Source organism: Schistocerca serialis, chromosome 5 (assembly GCF_023864345.2).
Source record: "Schistocerca serialis cubense isolate TAMUIC-IGC-003099 chromosome 5, iqSchSeri2.2, whole genome shotgun sequence".
In the NCBI taxonomy this organism is placed as follows: domain Eukaryota; kingdom Metazoa; phylum Arthropoda; class Insecta; order Orthoptera; family Acrididae; genus Schistocerca; species Schistocerca serialis.
The window spans coordinates 14,651,928-14,674,043 of NC_064642.1; the positions used below are offsets into that span (position 1 = coordinate 14,651,928).

The 22,116-nt window shown below is 42.8% G+C and overlaps 1 protein-coding gene across 1 annotated transcript in view; it reads left to right on the forward strand.

Moving 5' to 3' along the window:
- LOC126481704 (serine protease snake-like) overlaps positions 1-22,116 on the forward strand; it is a 171,911-nt gene that overhangs the window by 86,312 nt on the left and 63,483 nt on the right. Inside the window, exon 3 of the mRNA XM_050105653.1 lies at positions 4,828-4,919. Coding sequence (XP_049961610.1) covers positions 4,828-4,919 — 92 coding nt within the window. The remainder of the gene's footprint in view (positions 1-4,827; positions 4,920-22,116) is intronic.

Below are 22,116 nucleotides of genomic sequence, written 5' to 3' on the forward strand. Positions count from 1 at the left end.
TGGTACTGAACCGGTGTGATGATGATATTTAGTATGTGGGGCGCTCAACTGCGTCGTTATCAGCGCCCATACAAATTCCCAATCCTTACACTGTCCAGACCTTCCAGCACCAGATTGAACTTATGCCTGCGAGAGTTGAAACTGTCATCAAAGCTAAGGGTGGGCCAACACCATGTTGAATTCCAGCATTACCGATGGAGGCCGCCAAGAACTTGTAAGTCTTTTCAGCGAGGTGTCCGGATACTTTTGATCACATAGTGCACTTTCAGAAGGCTACCCATTAGTATTTTAAGTGTTTCAGTGCAGTATTGTTGTTAAAATAAAACATTACAAATAAAGAGAGTGTTCTTTGTTTCTTTGAGGTAATTTAATTGAAAAATTGTTTAATGTATAAAATGCAGCCACCTTCCGCCTCTCCTAAATCAATGGCAATTAATACAGAAGATGTGTTGTACTTCTTTATTTTGCACAAACAACAGCTATTTAAAGGTGTTTAGATGTCATCTCACGATGGGGATGAAAGAGCCGTTTGTTATCTGAAAGATCTGTAAAGGAACTGTATTTGGAATATCGGCTATTTCTCTTATCAGTCGAGATTTTTTCCTTGGTGATTTCGGTATCAAAGAAGAAATTATCATCACTCGGAAATACTAACAACCCCCTGCGGTTAACAGAGGGGGATTCACTCTCACATGTCTCACAGAAGTTCTTACCAATGAAAAATTGCTTTTAGGCAGACTGCGCAACCGCTGTAAGGTTGCTGCAACAGCTGCAGTTCGTGTGTAGTTAAGAGATCGCTACTGTAACATCATTTCGTAACCACGCCGTGAGCCCACGCCTCCCCACCCCTCCCTCACAGTCTTCTCTCTCCCCAAAGAGAATAAATCGTACACAGTTCTTAGTCCACCACATAGACAGTCGTATAAATCCACTTCGAAGAAATCAAAAAGATGTGACAGATATTTGCTGGTCGCAGGTGAACCTAAAGCCGTTTGTCGTCATCTGTCCAAAAAACTTCGCGATTCACCTCAGAACCGATCTCATCCCCCCCTCCCGCCCCCCTCCCCCGAACCCCATAAGCCCTAGCTCAGGCTCTGGTACACTTTCTTCTGATTTCACTGAAGATTATTTTTGACTTTTCTACATGCTGAGTCAGTCCTTCCGTCGATCATTTCTATTTCGATTTCTTCACATTTTTCCTGCAGCCAGTTTTCGCTTTGGCTGCCCTGCACTTCCTATTTATTTCATTCGTAAGTGATTTATATTTGTTTATTTCTTTTTCTGAGCATTTCTTACTTCCTTTGTATTTTCGTCGATCAGATGAAGTATTTTTTTTTGTTACCAAAGGTTTCTTCGCAGTTACCTTTCTTGTACTTGTGTTTGTCTGTCCAACATCTCTGATTGCCCTTTTTTTTTAGAAGTCCACTCATCTTCAATTGAATTGCCTACTCTGGTATTACTTAACTTCAAATCCGTCTTATCATTTCTCAGTACTTCAGTATCCCACTTCTTTCCACACTGATTCTCTTAAACTTCAGTCTACCCTTCATCATTACTAAGTAATGATCTGAGTCTACTGTATACCTGCTCGTGGGTACGCCTTAAATCCACTATCCATATATTCCTGACGTTGTGCCGGAATGGGAGCGATCTGCAGTGCATTAAACTCAGTATAAAACTTGAAAAAGCCAAGATCACTAATAAAGCATTTATTCCATAACCGGTTTCGGTAAAACTACGTTCCCATCTTCGTAATATTATGCTCTACGATTATGTGAATTTTTAGAGCAAAATATCCGAAGATGGGTATGTAGGCTTACCGAAACCTGCTACCGATCTTGGGTTTTGAACTTTTGCTTCTGAGTTTAATACAGTATCTGATTTCGAAATCTCTGTCTGACCATGACCCAGCTGAGATCTTCCCTTGTCTCTGGGTCTTTTCCAAGCACACCTTTTCCTCTTATGATTCTTGAACAGGGTTTTCACTATTACCGTCTGACATTTATTGCAGAACTCAATTAGTCTTTGTCCTGTCTCATTCCGACTGCCTAGCCCATGCTCTCCCCATAAGCCTTTCTTCTATTCTTTCCCCTACAACTGCGTTCCAGTCCCCTTTCATTACTAGATTTTCGGCTCCCTTTTCATACTGAATTACCTGTTCAACATCCTCGTATACTCTTTCTACATCTTCATTTCTGCTTGCGACGTCTGGTTGTGTATCTGCGTTATGGTCGTCGGCGTTAGTCCACTGTCGAAACTGATGGGAACCACCATATCATTGAACTGTCCACAGTAGCCTTCCTGTTCATGTGTAAGTAGCAATATTTGTGGTTTACTCATTCTAGGATTCAAGACAACTGTGTAAGTTGGAATGACATGTTTAATGTCGCAATATTAGCACAAAAATACACGCTTTTACACAGTTTTCAATGTGACAACAAAAAAACAGTTGTCAGGATAACGCATCTCATCAACATCAAAAGTGAAATAATCCTAAACACTACAATATTAAAGATTAACTCTCGGACGGTTAAATTATCCTAAACACAACAATACTACATTTTAACTAGAAGTTTCTTTACAAAATTGTTCCTACACTTACGTTATGATTTTGGTCAGTACTACGAAAAACGTCAGATTCCGGTTCAAAGTTCGGTACTATTTTTAGGATGACCATCAAATATACGGTGGATGGTTAGCTATGTGCCAAACTGAACAAAAGATTACCCAAGGTCGCTCGAGTTTACAGCGGACGCAAGCTGGTGAACCAACAAGTTTATGCGTCTGCACGCGGTATTTACCTTAAGCTGCGATGAGCTGTCGTCTGCTAGGCCGCTCTCTTCAACTGAAATTCCTATAAAACTAATTACACTTTTGCTGAATTTTCCAGCAGAAACTTTCCCTATGTTTCTCGTTATGCGAGAGAACATGTACTCAACCCTAGCCTTGGAATGTGACGATATACACGCGCATGGTTGGAGCAGCATGCATATTATAATGCCCTCTCAGTTCTCACAACAACAATTAACTAATTGGCTGGTTCATTTCTCCACAGTTGGAGGTAAACGATGCTACAGCTAGTTTCTAGCTGGATGTCAGGCGCTGAGGACGCAGTGTTCGCACAAATTACACCTCTGCGCTCTGCGTCGTACAGAGCGTTATGCACTCAGTTCTGCACTTGGCGACAGTTCAGAGAAGAGTCCCTAAGAATTTCTGCCTTGTCTTACTCATAGCCGAACTGTCTCCCCACCTGGGTTCTTTTGTTCTTCACGTCATAGGTTTTTCCGACCAATAGGAGCGTTCCTCTTATTTTGTGGAAACTGTCTCTACTAATCGCAAGGTCCCTACCATTAAATTGTGTCGAAACTTTGGCTCTTTTCTCCTTCCTAGCGCGTTTCCACCAACAGGACGTTTTGTGCCCGTTCCAGACGCCTAAATGCGTACATTGACTCTCTCATATGAGTACCACTTGCTGGACACATGATCGAAAATGCGTCACTGGTTTTGTTTCGTATCCATTTGGAATTCCGAAAAGCAGTTTTCTAAAAGCTTTCTTTCCTGTCCTCCCTCAGATGGGCCATTAAACTCGCTCTCCCTGTCCAGTCACCTGGTCGGTCGTTGACTTTCCGCCTGGAACCTCCCTTTAACTGGTTTCCGTGGTACCCCCTGTAGCTCAGCCTTACCTATGCATTGTCCCTCTGAATTCGAAACTAAAACGCCTCTCGCTGCTTGTTTCACCTTCTGCTCAAACATGCATTATAGGAACGGTGTGTTAATTACTGTCGATTGAATGTCATCCCTTTTTGCATTACATAGTGCTAGGCAAATTAGCTAATTACCGCCGAATTAAGTTATGTGCCATATTCACCTTCCCATTGCGATGTATAAAGCTCTCATATAAGGTGCGAATCTGACCTGCATTTATTCTGCCACCTTACACATAGCGAATCCTACTCCCTTTAAACTATTTTCTGCTGCTTTTGATATTACCCTTCATTTTTTCACCAAAAATCCTTATCTTCTTTCCATTACACTTCAGTGACCACCACTATATCTAGATAGAGCGTTTGAGTTTCTCTTTTTAGATTTCCTAGCTTCCCTACTACTTTCAGACTTCTTACATTCCATGCTCCAACACGTAGAATGTTATCACTTCGTTGGTTATTCTATCTTTTTCTCATGGTCACCTCTCCCTTGGAAGTCCCATCCAGAAGATTCGAATGTAGTAGTAATCCAGAATCTTTTGCCAGTGGAGAGACCATCGCGATTCTTCTTACAGCTCACCTGTCCTGTGGATAGGTATTATGTGTCTTTAAGGTGGGTGTTTCGGTTGCCTTCTGCGTCCACAAGCCGTTGATCGTTGGTGGTTCTCCCACCTTTTAGGTGCAGTTTCCCTCTCCAAGAGCAACAGTGCCTGGAAACTCTGTCCGCTCTTCCGCTCTCTGTGGCAAGGCCGTTGACAGAGTGAGGGTAACTTCTTATGCCAGAAGTCTTCGGCTGCCACTGCTGATAATTTTCACTGAAAATTTAAGCAGTGGCTAGGTTCGAACCCGGGCGCCTGAATATTTTGATTGCTACTCAGAACGCTACCTTTACATATTACATATATATTTACATATCATATATATTTAAAAAATATGTAACCTATATCTATCCAAAATTTTTATTAGAATAACGTGTAAAAATTTGAAGTAAATCGGTTAAGAACATTTCGAAATTTTTGGAAACAGCGTTAGACAATATCTTGTCTGTATATAGGAGCAAAGACAATAGACTGTATAAAATGTTATTATTACTTTTAATGCACTAGTTATCTTTCCTTTTCAGCGTGCCGAAATTATCGAGCAAATTTCAATGAAGTTCCGAAGCTCTTCATTTTAAATGGTGAAGAAGTTGTCGAGAAGGAATTTCCTCATATGGTAAGTGTGGAGAAACAATACTTGTGTGAGGTATTTTTAACTGCTTTAGCACTAAATAAAACAAGGCAGAGTGCAGTAGGATTTCATGCAAAGTCTAAATCACAGTGGAATAATATGGAGGCGCATTCCATGAAAGCGATCTTTAGAGGGCTGGTGACAGAACGTTAATGTGGAGGATGTGACTCAGGAACGCGTCGGTCTGTCTCCGTGGAAGCTGTAAACATAACCGATGATGGATATATAATATGCAAAAGGCAAAGAAACTGGCCACATGTTTTCAGGCGCTTTTTCTGTATGTTAGTGAAAGCCGGCCGCAGTGGCCGAGCGGGTCTAGGTGCTTCAGTCCGGAACCGCGCGACTGCTACGGTCGCAGATTCGAATCCTGCCTCGGGCATGGATGTGTGTCAAGTCCTTAGGTTAGTTTGGTTTAAGTAGTTCTAAGTTCTAGGGGACTGATGACCTCAGATGTTAAGTCCCATAGTGCTCAGAGCCATTTGAACTCTTTTATGTTAGTGAAGGTTTGGTTCCACAATACCCATAGTACCAATATCTCAGTCTTCTTAGAACATGTTGGAGAGCTTCATTTCTCTTTGGACTGACGGTCCCAGGAACATAGTGTATATCTAACACTTCGGCTGAGAGTTGCACTGTAAACAGGTATGTGATTTGTCATCGACCAAGCCTAATCAAGTTGAGAGCAATTCTCGGTGGACGCCATTGATTAGGTAGTACAAAACACTGTTTCCGGCATTATTTTTTAATAATGGTTTGCTGTGGTCAAACAGCGGAGAAAAACTCGTATAAGTTCGCGAATGACATTTATGAAACGGAGATCACTCTGTGAAACGACTGTAATTGATACGCTTTCCAAGAAAGCAAGAGCCTGCGGATATGAAAATTACTGCACAATCAGTATAGTTTTAGGAGTACTTTATCGAAGAATGGAAGTGAAAAAAAATAGATTATATGAGGATTAGTTCGACTTTAAAAGAGATAAGGACACTCGAGAAGCCATTTGTCAAAAGCAAATCCTTGTAATGTACAGGGAATTGCAGAAAATAATATGGAAGGAAATGCGCAGTGTAAACGCACATCTTTCAAAGTCATGCAGCGAAACACACTGAAGAGCGAAAAAAACTGGTATAGGCATGCGTATTCAAATACAGAGATACGTAAACTAGCCGAATACGACGCTGCGGTCGGCAACGTCTATATAAGACAACAGGTGTCTGGCGCAGTTGTTAGATCGGTTACTGCTGCTACAATGGCAGCTTATCAAAATTTAAGTGAGTTTGAAGGTGGTATTATAGTCGGTGTACGAGCGATGGGACGCAGCATCTCCGAGGCAGCGATGGAGTGGAGGGAGATTTTCCCATGCGGCCATTTCACGAATGTACAGTAAATATCAGGAATCCGGAAAACACCAAAACTCCGACATCGCCGCAGTCAGAAAAAGATCCTACAAGAACGGAACCAAAGTCAACTGAAGAAACCGTTGAACGTGACAGAAGTGCAACCCTTCCAGGGGCAGATGTGGACTCTGACCACAATCTATTGGTTATGAGTTGTAGATCAAAACTGAAGAAACTGCAAAAAGGTGAGAATTGCAGGAGATAGGACCTGGATAAACTGACTAAACCGGAAGTTGTACAGAGTTTCAGGGAGAGCATAGGGGAACAATTGACAAGAATGGGGGAAAGAAATACAGTAGAAGAAGAATGGGTAGCTTTGAGGGAAGAAGTAGTGAAGGCAGCAGAGGATCAAGTAGGTAAAAAGACGAGGGCTAGTAGAAATCCGTGGGTGACAGAAGAAATACTGAGTTTAATTGATGAAAAGAGAAAATATAAAAAATGCAGTAAATGAAGCAGGCAAAAAGGAATACAAACATCTCAAAAATGAGATTGACAGTAAGTGCAAAATGGCTAAGCAGGCATGCCTAGAGGACAAATGTAAGGATGTAGAGGCTTATCTCACTAGGGGTAAGATAGATACTGCCTACAGGAAAATTAAAGAGATCTTTGGAGAAAAGAGAGCCACTTGTATGGATATCAAGAGCTCAGATGGAAACCCAGTTCTAAGCAAAGAAGGGAAAGCAGAAAGGTGGAGGGAGTATATAGAGGGACTATACAAGGGCGATGTACTTGAGGGCAATGTTATAGAAAGGGAAGAGGATGTAGATGAAGATGAAATGGGAGATATGATACTGCGTGAAGAATTTGATAGAGCACTGAAAGACCTAAGTAGAAACAAGGCCCCAGGAGTAGACAACATTCCATTAGAACTACTGATAGCCTTGGGAGAGCCAGTCCTGACAAAACTCTACCATCTGGTGAGCAAGATGTATGAGACAGGCGAAATACCCTCAGACTTCAAGAAGAATATAATAATTCCAATCCCAAAGAAAGCAGGGGTTGACAGATGTGAAAATTACCGAACTATCAGTTTAATAAGTCACGGCCGCAAAATACTAACGCGAATTCTTTACAGACGAATGGAAAAACTAGTAGAAGCCGACCTCGGGGAAGATCAGTTTGGATTCCGTAGAAATATGGGAACACGTGAGGCAATACTGACCCTACGACTTATCTTAGAAGCTAGATTAAGAAAGGGCAAACCTACGTTTCTAGCATTTGTAGACTTGGAGAAAGCTTTTGTCAATGTTGACTGGAATACTCTCTTTCAAATTCTGAAGGTGGCAGGGCAAACTACAGGGAACGAAAGGCTATTTACAATTTGTACAGAAACCAGATGGCAGTTATAAGAATTGAGGGATATGAAAGGGAAACAGTGGTTGGGAAGGGAGTAAGACAGGGTTGCAGCCTCTCCCCGATGTTGTTCAATCTGTATATTGAGCAAGCAGTAAAGGAAACAAAAGAAAAATCGAAGTAGGTATTAAAATCCATGGAGAAGAAATAAAAACTTTGAGGTTCGCCGATGACATTGTAATTCTGTCAGAAACAGCAAAGGACTTGGAAGAGCAGTTGAACGGAATGGACAGTGTCTTGAAGGGAGGATATAAGATGAACATCAACAAAAGGAAAACGAGGATATTGGAATGTAGTCGAATTAAGTCGGGTGATGCTGAGGGTATTAGATTAGGAAATGAGACACTTAAAGTAGTAAAGGAGTTTTGCTATTTGGGGAGCAAAACTGATGATGGTCGAAGTAGAGAGGATATAAAATGTAGACTGGCAATGGGAAGGAAAGCGTTTCTGAAGAAGGGAAATTTGTTAACATCGAGTATAGATTTAAATGTCAGGAAGTCGTTCCTGAAAGTGTTTGTATGGAGTGAAACCATGTATGGAAGTGAAACATGGGCGATAAATAGTTTGGACAAGAAGAGAATAGCAGCTTTTGAAATGTGGTGCTACAGAAGAATGCTGAAGATTAGATGGGTAGATCACATAACTACTGAGAAGGTATTGAATAGGATTGGGGAGGAGAGGAGTTTGTGGCACAACTTGACTAGAAGAAGGGATCGGTTGGTGGGACATATTCTGAGGCACCATGGGATCACCAATTTAGTATTGGAGGGCAGCGAGGAGGGTAAAAATCGAAGAGGGAGACCAAGAGATGAATACACTAAACAGGTTTAGAAGAATGTAGGTTGCAGTAAGTACTGGGAGATGAAGAAACTTGCACAGGATAGAGTAGCGTGGAAAGCTGCATCAAACCAGTCTCAGGACTGATGACCACAACAACAACAACAACAACCAGTTTCTCTGGCCCTTCAGTGTAGAAGAACTGAAGGGAAAGTGAGACTTGTACAAAAAAGTAAGGCTAGGAACTAGGATTTACAACATTAGAAGTTGAGAATCTTCATAAAAATAGATGACAGTATTCTGCTTAATATTACAGGAAATGGGTGAGTGGAAGGGATACATTCAAAGTCACTCCAGGGACCACGGAAGTGTTGAGCATGGTGGTCTGGGAGAGCTATGACATGGAAATTACAAGAGCAGAATTTGTGCCATAACAATATCAAAGAATGAAAAGGGTCCAGGTCCTGACGAAATGCACAATAAAGTACTAAAACTGTTCAGGGACGAATGATGTCTTGCCTTGCTGGTTGGTTTTGTTCAACAGTGTCTACCGAAGTGGAATCATAACTCATGACTGGCTCAAATCAACGTTTGGACCACTTCACAAAAAGCCCATCATACAATGATCAGTTCAATGCGCTCATGCCATTCCTTAAAGTACTGCATATGAGAATATACCATAAATCCGAGGTACTGATTCAGTGATGCCGCGATATTTGTGTCGATGTTTATGCTTGTTTCGTCGATTACGAAATAGCTTTTGATACTGTCCTTCATAACAAACATGCATGTGTTTGGTGAACTGGGGCTGCATGACTATGCCATCCGATTGACTGGAAACATGTACTGGAACTAGAGTGCTAGTATGCATACCGATAGTCAGCTGTCAAAAGAAGTATCAATAATGAAACCTCGCACTCGATGAAGAAAGAGCTCCGCGGAAAACTTCTCGTAACTTACCGCCTGTTGCAGGAGATGGCTCTGCAAACAACGCTGGATAGCGAGCTCAAACATAATCTAAGGACGTAGAGGGTGCGACCTCCGTATGCGCCATTACTGTGTTGTCGTCATGACGGTGTCCAACCAATCACATGCCGTCCTCTGTGTATAAAAGTGGGGCTCCGACAGTTTACGACAGTCAGCCTCAGCCCCTGATGACAGTGATGGTGGTAGTCATTGAAAGCTTGGGATTTTATCCAAATTTGCTTCAGCAAGTAAACTGGTTAAAATGGCTCTGAGCACTATGCGACTTAACTTCTGAGGTCATCAGTTGCCTAGAACTTAGAACTAATTAAACCTAACTAACCAAAGGACATCACACACATCCATGCCCGAGGCAGGATTCGAACCTGCGACCGTAGCGGTCGCTCGGTTCCAGACTGAAGCGCCTAGAACCGCACGGCCACTCCGGCCGGCGCAAGTAAACTGAGAACTTTTTATGCAATAGTGAAAGTAGTTCGATAGGACTGCATCCTCTCGCAATTACTTTTTAACTTCTATTATGAAAAGATTTTCTGAGCTTCTCTTGGTCTAAAGTATCAAGGAACGGTGGTTAATGGAGTTACTATCAGTAACATGTGATATGCTCATGACATTGCCTTACTTACAGCCAGGCTGGAAGGTCTGGAGGGACTACTAAACACTACTACTGAAAAGAGGTATACCAAGGGGTTAGGTTTAAACGTCAAGTAAACATAAAGGATCTTTGTCAATAGAAAACGAGATGTAATTCAGGGCACTCTTGCATCCTGTAATTATAAGATCGAAAGGGTTCAATCATATAAATATTTGTGGTGTCAAATCAACGATGACTGTAACTTCTCACAACAAATTCGCTGCAAAATTGAACAGGCCAGAAGTTTTTTTTTCAGAAAATGAAATTTCTGACTAACCACGGCATGAGTGCTACACTTCACCGCCTGTTCAACTATTTCATGCTACATATTCATTATCCTACTCTATGCAATTCAGTCATGGACTCTTAACCGCAGTGTGTGGCAACAAACTGGAGGCATTTGAAATGTCGTATCGAATGGTTTTAAGGATAAGCCCACCATGGACAGATAAAGTAAAAAATGCGGCAGTACTCAACACCGTTAAGAGAAGAAAACTCGAATACTTTGGCCATATAATGCACAACAACAAACGCAGCATGTTGTAACTATTTATTCAAGGGAAGATTGATGGTAGATATGGTCAAGGATGTAGATGATTATGATGGCTAAAGATCTTAAGTAGTTTGGATTGGGCACAGAATGTCCGTTCAGAGTAGCTACGGACAAACAGCAGACGATGCTACTGATCGACAATGTTCTCGGAGGACGAGGTACTGAAGAAGAGTAAGGATGATAATAGAAGACAGATTTATAAACAACAGTGAAACATACATTGTATTCGCAGATAAAGAGAATATTTTTCATGAAGTAAAAGGTTTTCACATTCATACGCAGTCTGGTGTCAACCACAGTGATGGAAGGGTAATCCATTCTCTTTATGCGAATCAGACTGAAGTGACCAGCAATGACGGCAGGACAAAACAGGAAGAGTATGAGGTACGACAAGCACACATAACGAAGATTAGTCTGGGCACTTGCTTGCTGTTCAGGACACTGCAGTCCTGCCGTCTTCAGTGAGACAAGCTCTATTTGTAGTCTAGATACTGAGTTAATTAAACATTTGTTGACTCGTAAAAGCTTCTCAGTCACACAAAAGAAATCTACACGCCAGTGGCGATCATACGCATTGCCGATGGTCAATAACAACTTTGGATCAGTAATTTTCATGAACATCCACAACTTATCCCTGTGGATAAGAACTCTCGAACAAGTTCAGTATCATCAGCTCAGTGCTACCCACAAAGAATTATGCTTGTTACCACTGCTGAACAAGGAGGGGAGGAAACTACTATCGAAATGCCAATAAGATATGGTTTGTCCAGAGAACAACATTGGCAAATGTTAGCCACTCTGTGTCACGTCTCGGCTGCTTTCAAATCTGGAGTGCAAAACACAGAATAGGAGGCCTTTGGTAAAACACCGTATCAGCAGTGGGGATTATCAACCAATTAGTCACTTCTTACTTTGGGTGTCGACGGCCGAACAACCCATAATTCGGTAGATAACATCATCTCCCTTGCAAGAACTATTGCATAGAGGCGCCAAATTTTCAAAAAATGGTTCAAAGGGCTCTGAGCACTATGGGACTTAACATCTATGGTCATTAGCCCCAAGAACTTAGAACTACTTAAACCTAACTAACCTCAGGACATCACACAACACCCAGTCATCACGGGGCAGAGAAAATCCCTGACGCCGCCGGGAATCGAACCTGGGAACCCGTGCGCGGGAAGCGAGAACGCTGCCGCACGACCACGAACCAAATTTTCCTGGAACAAATTGCAAGAAAGGTCTTACCTTATAAGGAGGCGCTAATAATTTCTCCAGTGCTATTGTATAGCAGGAAAGCTGAGACAGAACTTCAAACTGACACTAATGGTTATGGGATAGGTGGAGTCTAGGTGAAAATTCAGCAAGGTACTATGTCTCCATAGTACTCTCCACGTCCGAGATGAGTTATTCTACAACGATCAACAATTTCCACCCACATTTATTTGACAAATCATTCATCAATATAATGGGGCACCATTCCTATTCTGGATGACTAGCCTGAATGATCTTTCAGGTCAACTGGTGAGACAGGCACTGAGGCTTTAGGATTACATCAAAGTGGTATATTAATGGGAATGCAAACCCAAGGACACCATTTCAAAGAATCCTTTAGCAGAACACAGCTGTGTGGATGAAATCTCAGTCACTGCTTCATTAAATGGTATTGTTGCTGAACAGAAGAAAGATCCAGCATTGCGGAAAACCATACAAACGTTGAAGAAGAAGAAATTATCCAGAGGAAAATATTAACCGATGAATGAAACATTGTACGAGGGTTAGACTTAAATAGTGGCAACTATTTATTCACAACAGATACAAAAGAGTTACATGTTTGCACGTTTTACTGCCATTCAAAGTAGTCACCAGCGTCGTGTAGAACCCGTTGCCAGCGATGTGGAAGGCGTAGTATACCGTTAGCAGAGCCTGTTCTGTTGATGGTGCGAATGGAGCGGTCTACTGCCTGTCGAATCTCTGGAACAGTTCTGAAGCGAATGCCACGAAGTGGTTGCTTCATCTTTGGAATCAAATCAAAGTCACAAGGACTTAAGTCTGGGGAGTATGGTGGATGGTACAGTACTTCCCAGTCCAATCGACTGAACAGAGCAGCCACAGCTTGCGCTGTATGCGCCGGCGCACTGTCGTGCAAAATGACGGGTGGGTTGCGCAGAAAGTGTCGCCGCTTCTTTCGCAAAGCTGGTCGCAGGTGATGCACAAAAAAGGGACAGTAATACGGCTTAAGTCCTTGTGACTTTGATTCCGAAGATGAAGGAACCACTTCGTGTCATTCGCTTCAGAACTGTTCCAGAGATTTGACAGGCAGTAGACCGCTCCATTCGCACCATCAACAGGAGAGGCTCTGCTAACGGTATACTACGCCTTCCACAAAGCTGGCAACGGGTTCTACACAACGCTGGTGACTACTTTGAAGGACAGTAACAGGTGCAAACATGTAACTCTGTTGTATCGGTTGTGAATAAATAGTTGCCAAAGTTCCAACCCTCGTATAAGAGCCACTATTTACAAACACGGGCAGAAATGGTTACTCATCATCTCAGCACATCTACAGCCAACTATGCCGAAGTACATATTTCCATAATGTTCCAGCATCTAGTCACCTGGGATTCTCTACATGGCAGCAGATGCAGGTATCACTGGCCAGGCCCCTACTGACTCATTAGACACTACGTGGATTCACTGTAAGGAATGCCACGGATGTTAGCGGAGTGCCGCAATTACCTCTGGGGCATCTGAAACAGATTACACCTGCGGCAGCGCCATGCCTGCAGACTGGAAGCGACCTCTTGGGAGATTTTCCAAGTACGCAAATGACGATAAGTGGATAATAGTCTGCACAGAGTACATCACGATATGCTGTCAGAAACGCTATGCCGACCGCTGAACTCTCAGAAACTGTAACTTTGTTTGTGGAACACATAATTTTGAAGCAGAGAGCACCCCATGTGATGATCTCTGACGATGGAAAAGTTTTCCAGTCACGAGTAGTATCAGGGGTAACTTCACATTGTGACAACGCCCACATGATGACAATTGTGTGCAGCCCACAGATGAATGGGCTCACAGAAAAGTTTAATAAGACGCTGGCAGATATGCTGTCGATGTACTTTGATGTGGACCAGGCAGACTGGTATATAATACCGTTTGTTGTGAGATTCGCATACAACTCAGCGAATCAAGACACTGCATGCTTCACTGTAGCGAGGCCAAATGCAATCTATACACTGTTCTTGGTTCAGTCGGACGAGAACCAAGATGAGTAAGTGGAACAGATCGCCAGGGCTAAAGAAGCAAGGCAGCTGGCTAGCATATAGATTCTGCACACCCGAAGAAAGGCCGGGAGTGCTGTAACGCCAAGCACTGATCAGTGAGATTTAGCCTCGAAGACTTGGTATAGATTTTTAGCCTATGTGGGAAGTGCGACTGTTGGAAAAGTTAATATAATGTATCGTACCATTCATCACTTGGCAGACGTCGCATACATAGTCGAAGATTATGAACCTTCATTAAGAAGACAACAACGCAGAGACTTACTACAATCCTCAGGTGCAAACTGACGATGGGGGATTCTTGTTCAAGCAAACTGAAGGCCCACTCGATTATTGTGAAGCTTCGATGGGAGGAGCGACCTTTGCTACTTACCGTACTGAAGGATATGTGCCAACATGACCCAAACTTGACGCTGCTCCAGTGCTGCCATACGCTGGACCTCTAACAACGTCTAGCTCTAGGATGCTGTACTCGGCTCCAGTGATAACATCTCAAACAACGGGACGCTGTTTCTCCAAGAGAGGGATCAATGCCGTGAGCTGTGCATTGTGTAATGTTGGAGTAGCAGTAGGGGTCAGTGGCTTGCGTATGCGGGTCGCCGTTTCAGACCTGTTCAGCAGCAAATATTTATTTAGTATTTATCATTTCTGTATGGTTCTCGAAATTTCTTATGTTTGTAATGTTTGCATACTCTGGAATGTTCAGTGTTCATATAAATAGCAGCACCCTCCGTCCATGAGGATGGTATGATGGTATTTGCAATAAATGTGTTTGCATTGCTAAGTGTTTTACTTCACTGATGACACTGCTTTATAATTTAGATTTGATTGTGGTTACGTCGTGCCAAAATGCACGTGAACAAAAATAAAGCTAATATAATGGTGTGCAAACCATATTGGATGAAAGTTAAACATGGACAAGAGATACTCGAGAACGCAATGCATTTTCGTGTCTCATCAGTAAGGTGGATAGAGAAAGGGAGATGCAAGATGGCGTGATAGTAAGGGTTGCATAAGACAGTAGGGGTTTTTATAAGAAGAAGAAGCTGCTGACATCGCAAAATATAAAACTTAACACGAGGAAAAGATTTTTGAAAACTTCATAGGAGGCATATCTATGCATGGATACAAAACGTAGACAGTATTCGATATAAATCAACCAGTTTCGTAACTGTCTGTCTGTACGGTAAATGTTCTCATTGAAATTCGATGTTACTGGCGACTGTTCTATGTCAGCTGCATCGATCGAGAAAGGGATGAAGACGTCCTGTGACGAATCAACGACCAAAAATTCCTAACAAAGAATGTAATGAATTGGTGAGAGAGAAGAGTTGGACGCATTTTACGAATTCAGATGTTGCTGAAGATTGTAGTTGAATAGACAGTGGAAGGAAAGAATCGCAAAGTAAGGACACGAAATGTCACAAGGAATTTTATAGTGTGAGACGAGGCAGTTATGCTGAAATTAAGTGCCCAGATGGCATCCTACAGTGATGCAATACTGAACCACAGCAACGTTATGGCAGACTACAGAAAAGAACAACATGCTTCCAGAATGAAATTCCACATTACAGCTGAGTGTGCGCTGATTGAAAACAACCTGGAAATTCATACTATGTGCTGGGAGGGGTCTCGAGCCTGGGGACCTTCGGCTGTCGCGGCCACGTGCTGTGCTCTGCTCTGCCGCCAGTTAATTGAAGCACGAGACGCGGCCGGCCCGCACGGCGTACTTCCGCCAGTGCCTCGCCTGCTGCCTTCAGAAGTTCACAGAAGCTCTCCTGCACACCTTACTGGACTAGCACTCCTGGAAGAAAGGATATTGCGGAGACATGGCTTCGTTACGGCCTGGGAGGATTGTTCAGAACGGATTTTCACTGTGCGGAGCGGATTACGTGATGGTTTGACACACATGAATCGTTAATGTAAAGTGTTAACTGTTTTAGATGTGTCACCCGTTGACTGGGTAACCTATAAAAATATTTCTGATGTCAAGTTCGTGATTTTAAGTTTTACTAAATTACGTGGCCAATAAATCACCCCAGCTACAACTGAAGTGTGCAGACAGCCCTAGTGAAGCCAATTGAGGAGCTACCTGATTGAGCAGTAGCTGCACTAGTCACGAAAAACTACAACGGCCGACACAGCGGAGCGCTGACTACTTCGCCCTCCTTATCCGCATCCGGCGACGCCTAAGGGATTAGGATGACACGGCGGCCGGCCGGTACCGTTGAGCCTTCAACGCCGATGTCTGTTTGTTACAGCTGTAGTTATTAACGCTGAAACGTCCCCTTAGAACAATTATAGATGACTGTACTTAAACTGACACATTTTTTTTTTTTTAGCGCAACGCAATCTGACTTTCAGTAATCCCTACAAGAGAATGGCCCTGACTAAATTAATCTATACGTTTCACAAATCACTTACCTCACAAAAATCTTCGTTACTCGAACTACTGCAATACAGCGAGCGCCACTACTGCCAGCTAAATAAAAGATTCAAACTACGGAAGGCACTAACTACTGATAGTCATAGTTAGCAAATGAAAGATTTTAATAGAGAACAAACAATGTATTTACCTTAATAGTCATGATATATATAGCAGTTCATGCCATCCAGTCGTACAAATTTCAAAACTCCGCCATTTCCCTCCCCACATCCACCACTGCTGGCGGTTCACCACCAACTGTGCAACGCTACGCGCTGTTCACATCTAGCTGCCCAAAACTACGATGCCGAGTATAACGACAATGCCAACCAGCCACAGACTGCACACAGCACAGCCAGTGATTTTCATACAGAGCGCTAAGAAAACCTAAACAGCCTACTCACAACGCTACCTATCTCGAATCCTACTAAGTAAGGCGCAATACTAGCATTTCTTTTAATCTACAAAAAGAAAAAGAAAAATAGGTGCCACGCGCGCTGACGTACAGCTTGATGTCTGTGCAGTTAATGGCGAAAATTTTACCAATGGCAGTGCTGCGAGTGAATGACGCTTCTAGTTTATTATGAAATTATGTGAACTATTAGGCAAGGAGGTAACAGATCGTCTACATTCGTCAACGACCTAAAACCCACAGTACAGGCTCGGTTGTGATGTTCTTGCTACTGCACGCAGACGAAGATCTTACCACGCAAATGTGAAATGCCGCCTAAAGAAGACGTGTGTAACAATTTTCTAAGATACTAAACGCACGCTTATGGTTCAGTTCAGAAACAGAGGCACAACTGATTCAACACTACAGCGAAATGTTAAAGAGGCCTCAGCGCAAACTGAAATCCAACAGTCTGGCATGGTAAGTCCCGGCATGATAATTCCGCATGGCGACGGACTTTTGCACAATGCCTCGAAAATTTGAAGTATTTTCCTAAACATGAACATGTTTTTTGGATACAGTATTTTGCTAGCGATGAGGAGCTTTTGGAAGCTGCTGAGCTGCATCTGCGCTTTACTACGAGGTAAACAGAAAATGTACCACCCTGGTTGTTGTTTGTTGTTTCGGGAAACCACGGACAGGGATTGTGGGACCATCCTGGTTCTTGTTTGTTCAATTTAGGGAAATCACGGACGGGGATTTGAACGGTCGTCCTCCCGAAGGAAAAAGAAAGGAAGATAGAGTTTAACGTTCCAGCGCCAACAAGGTCATTAGAGGAGGAGCAGCCGCTCGGATTAGGGAAGGATGGGCAAGGGAATCGGCCATGCCCTTTGAAGAGGGCCATACTGGTGTTTGCCTGCAGCGATCTGGGGAGATTGTGGAAAATCTATTCGGACGGCCAGACGGGGATTCGATTCGTCGTCCAACTGAGTGCAATTCCAGCGTGCTAACCACTAAGTGATATATCTCGCTAATACTGCAATGAATTACATTGAGAAGTGGGTTACTTTGGTGTTAGGGCTGTAATGGTAGGTACTGTGATCATTGGTACCTTAATATGTACCTTCGTTAGTGAGCTAGTTTATTTCTCTGTGCCTGTCTTCCCGCAATCACGTCACACGATTTACTGCCTGACGTTATCTGCAAGGATGTAACTGAACCAATAAGTGACACTTGTTGATATAGACTAAACATTTTGCCTCCGCACATCCGCACTTCAACACCTGACCCGTTGAGTAGGGGAAAATAAGTATTAGTGGCTTGGTTTTGTCACATGTACTTGGAGGTACTAACCGACGTAAAAACATAAGACTCCTAATAGCTGCAATTATTAGTCTGTAAATGAAGTAAGTACTGACGTAATGTTGTTCAGTAAACTGTCCTCAGCCACCAATAAAAATATCTCCATTTATATCCCTGATAGAATAAGCGTATAGTAAGCAGTGCTTATAACGTGTATTTTCTTATCCTTACTTCTATTAGAATTGACCCCACAAAAATTTTCTTTAGGTTCCACGAACAGGGCTCGGCGTCTATCACAACAGAAATCTGAGGGTTCAGACTTCAATATGTCATCGATACCAGTATTTGTACTGTGACTTACCTCTTATTTCACTTCTATCAATTATTTTTATCTGTGAGCTATTTATGTATAACGACAAAGATGCTAAAATCTTTATTGTTGTTGGTGTGGCCGTTGCACACTCTAACCTTATATAGCAGTAACACAACCAGTTTGTAGTTGCAACACTTCTTTATTGAGTTCACATACACATGAATTCATCAGCAGTAATAATCAATTAACAACATTTGCATATCAGGGCCCCATCCACAATTAGTATTTACAATATTAACCGTCACACTTGTGACAACGGCCTCTTTACGTGAGGGTAATAACAGATAACTAAATGTTTACAATGTCGGATATCGCTTTTCTCACTCAGTTTTACAGTTACTGAAAAGGTAAACTTAATGTGATGCTATCTGACCTGAAGGGCACTATTAATTGTTCTGTTTACACTTAGTATTTTACTACACTCAACGTCCGGAAGATTCTAGACTTTATACAAGCTTAAGGCAAAACGTCAATTTGATGAACATGTGATGGACGCAAGCAGACGTTAATCTATTACGATTTCACAAACACACGATCGAAAGGGTGAACTTATACTCAACTTTGGGCAGTAGGAAATCTTCTGCCTAAAACAAAAGTAGAAAAATCGCGCGTTAACGGGGTCCGGACGGTCCTGAGTTCAAATCCTGAGATTTCCGTCACACTGCAAGCACGGGGGCGAGGTTTGCTCGCGTCGACCACTATACACGTTTCTGAAAACAGGAAAACATGACGGCAGACACACTGTAGTATATACAAGCTACACAAATATATAAATAGAAAAGCAATACCTTAATATAAACATATTACAAGTTAACCAATGAACAGAATTAAGGAGCTTAGTTTCCTGTGATAAAAAAAAAGAAAAATCTAGATACTACGTGAAAAGATGTGTCAGTCCACACCCAATGACTTAAGGTAATCTGTCTTTGCTGGATGGCTGACACCACATAAATCAAACATGCAGTACCTAACGTGATAATCAGCCTTCAGGTAGGTATTTGAAATTGGAATAGGGAACTAATGTCACTTCAATACGCACAAGAAATTATTAACAAACAACAACTACCACTAATTCGTAAAAGCAGAAAATTCTAAATCTATAAATTAAGAAATGACGTTCAAGTGAACCAGCTACGTTCGGCGTGCTACTAAGCACCAAATCCAAACTTACAAATGCGAGGCGCTATTTCTAGCCACTTCAGTAACATAATTTCATGGCCGTTCCAGAACATAAATCGCCTCGCCACCACTGCAGTGAATGTTTTGCTGGCCACTAGCACGAGCAACTGCAACAGTCCTTAAGTACGCAATAATATTCACTAAATACAGAAGGAGGAACCCACCACGAAAGCTTGGCGATTAATTTTTTCTTCTTCATGTGAAATTCACACGCCATCCATCCACATAGCTCTCGAGGTATTGGCAAATGCTGTTCAACACTGGCCAGCCGTGTCAATGCAACTGTAATACCTTCCGGCAGCGGTCCATGCTTCTTCGTTGCTCCAACTCAACTGGTCCTCACGGCATATGGCCGTCCACGTGACACAGTGTCGCCAACTCCCCACAACATCGAAAGCACGTCACGTCACAGACTGAGTCGGTTCATGCGCAGACCAACTCTCCTCGACTTGCGCACGCGCGCCAGCATAAATAGCGTGCCTCAAAGACGCAAACAGAACAAGGCACAGGGACAACGATCAAAGTTGGAAGTAAGAATCGATATCGCCTGGCGCCAGAAACCCACCGTCTCAGTCGTGCTGCGATACTGATGTGCCAAAAAGACAGTGGACGCCTCTGGAATGCAGTAAAAGAGCGATCCTGCGTGGCGTGGATTCGTACCTGGGTGTGCGGAGGTACGTGCTGGCACCAGCTGCCGACGCGCGGTCACGCAGTTCCCGCCAATTGCGGCCGATGGTTTCCGAGATCGGAGCTGGCGCTGCGTAGCGTCCGTAACGTCTTCCAGCGAGTTCATATCACGGGATTTTGGTGGCCAAGACATTAATTTGGGTGCACCATAATGCTTCTCGAAACTGTCCTGGAAGCTGTAAGATGCCATCATAGTACATGCAGCGTGAACGGTTGCAGACGGTCTGCAATAATATTCACGTAGTCCACCCAGCTGTCGTGGTGGCTTCGATCGCTACTACAGGTTCCATAGAGGTCCATCTGAATGTCCCCCCCCCCCCCTCCCTCCACCGCCCTGCAGCCTGCGTCAGGGGTGTATAGCGGATGTTCGGAGCAAGAGTTCGCGCCCTATCCGCAAGCGACAATCAACCTGGTCTTACAAGGGGAGGCCGCCAATTGTGAAATTCAGATTCGATTCATACTGCGCATAATAAAAGCTCATGGCCAGAGGTTTAATGTGGAAAAGCACCAATATGCACTTCTCAGCCGTTGTCGAGAAAATCGACAGTTAAAAGAAACCGTTGCGGTGAAATACTCTCTACGATTAATAATTTTCTACAGCGTCGTGGTGCAGCGGTAAGCGCTCGGGTTCGTAATCCGAAAGTCACCGGATCGAATCTCGCGCTATGCAACCTTTTTTTTTAGTATTTGTTTTTTGTAATTCAGATATATATATATATATATATATATATATATATATATATATATATATATATATATATATATATATATATATATATATATTCCCGGCAATCAGTTGCAACAATTATGCATATAATAAGTTGTTGAAAGTCGTTTGTCGTGGAAAAACTGGCGACTTCGAACATCATTATGTTTTCCGCAAACAAAGTTACAAAGTTGTATTTCACAAATGTTATTAATTGTCTTCACAATGTTAACCACGTATAGTTAACGGAATACGTAGAAACGATATTCCGAAACGAATACGTATAGCGTAAGTCAAACGTTCGAATTAGAATAGAGACCCCACGAACACAAATTTGCTGTGGCAGGTATGAAATATAAACTCCGTTACTCGCTCGTTACACTTGAAGGACAGATGTTGAATGGGCCGTAACGAGCATAACAGCGTAGTTGCCTGCTGATTTCGAAAGAAGGTAGATGCGGTCCCTAGCGCAACTTATAACATCGTCGAAAACCAGTGCGGGCGGGAGAGCTTTGGTACACCCTGTTAAACAAACGGAAAAATGGAGGCGGTACAATTGGAGAGCGATCCGCCTTCACCAACATGCATAAGCAATTCATTAATAGTTTATATATATATATATATATATATATATATATATATATATATGAATTACAAAAAACTAATAATAAAAAAAATTGCATGGCGCGAGATTCGATCCGGCGACCTTCCGATTACGAACCCGAGCGCTTACCGCTGCGCCACGACGCTGCAGAAACTTATTAATCGTAGAGAGTATTCACCGCAACGGTTTCTTTTAACTGTCGATTTTCTCGACAACGGCTGAGAAGTGCATCTTGGTGCTTTGCCACATTACATTTCTGGCCATGAGCTTTTATTATGCGCAGTATGAATCGAATCGGGAATTTCACAATTGGCAGCCTCCCCTTGTTAGTGAGAAACGTGATTCATCTGACCAGGCAACGGATTTCGAGTGATTGACGGTGCAATCTGACGATACTGCGGCCACTGCAGTCGTAATTGACGATGCCGTTCGGTCAACATGGGAAGACGGGGTGGGGGGCCTACCGCGGAGCGCCGTCTTCAACATCGTACGGTGAAAAGTGTAGTTCGAAACACTCGTGCTGGCTCCGGTACTCT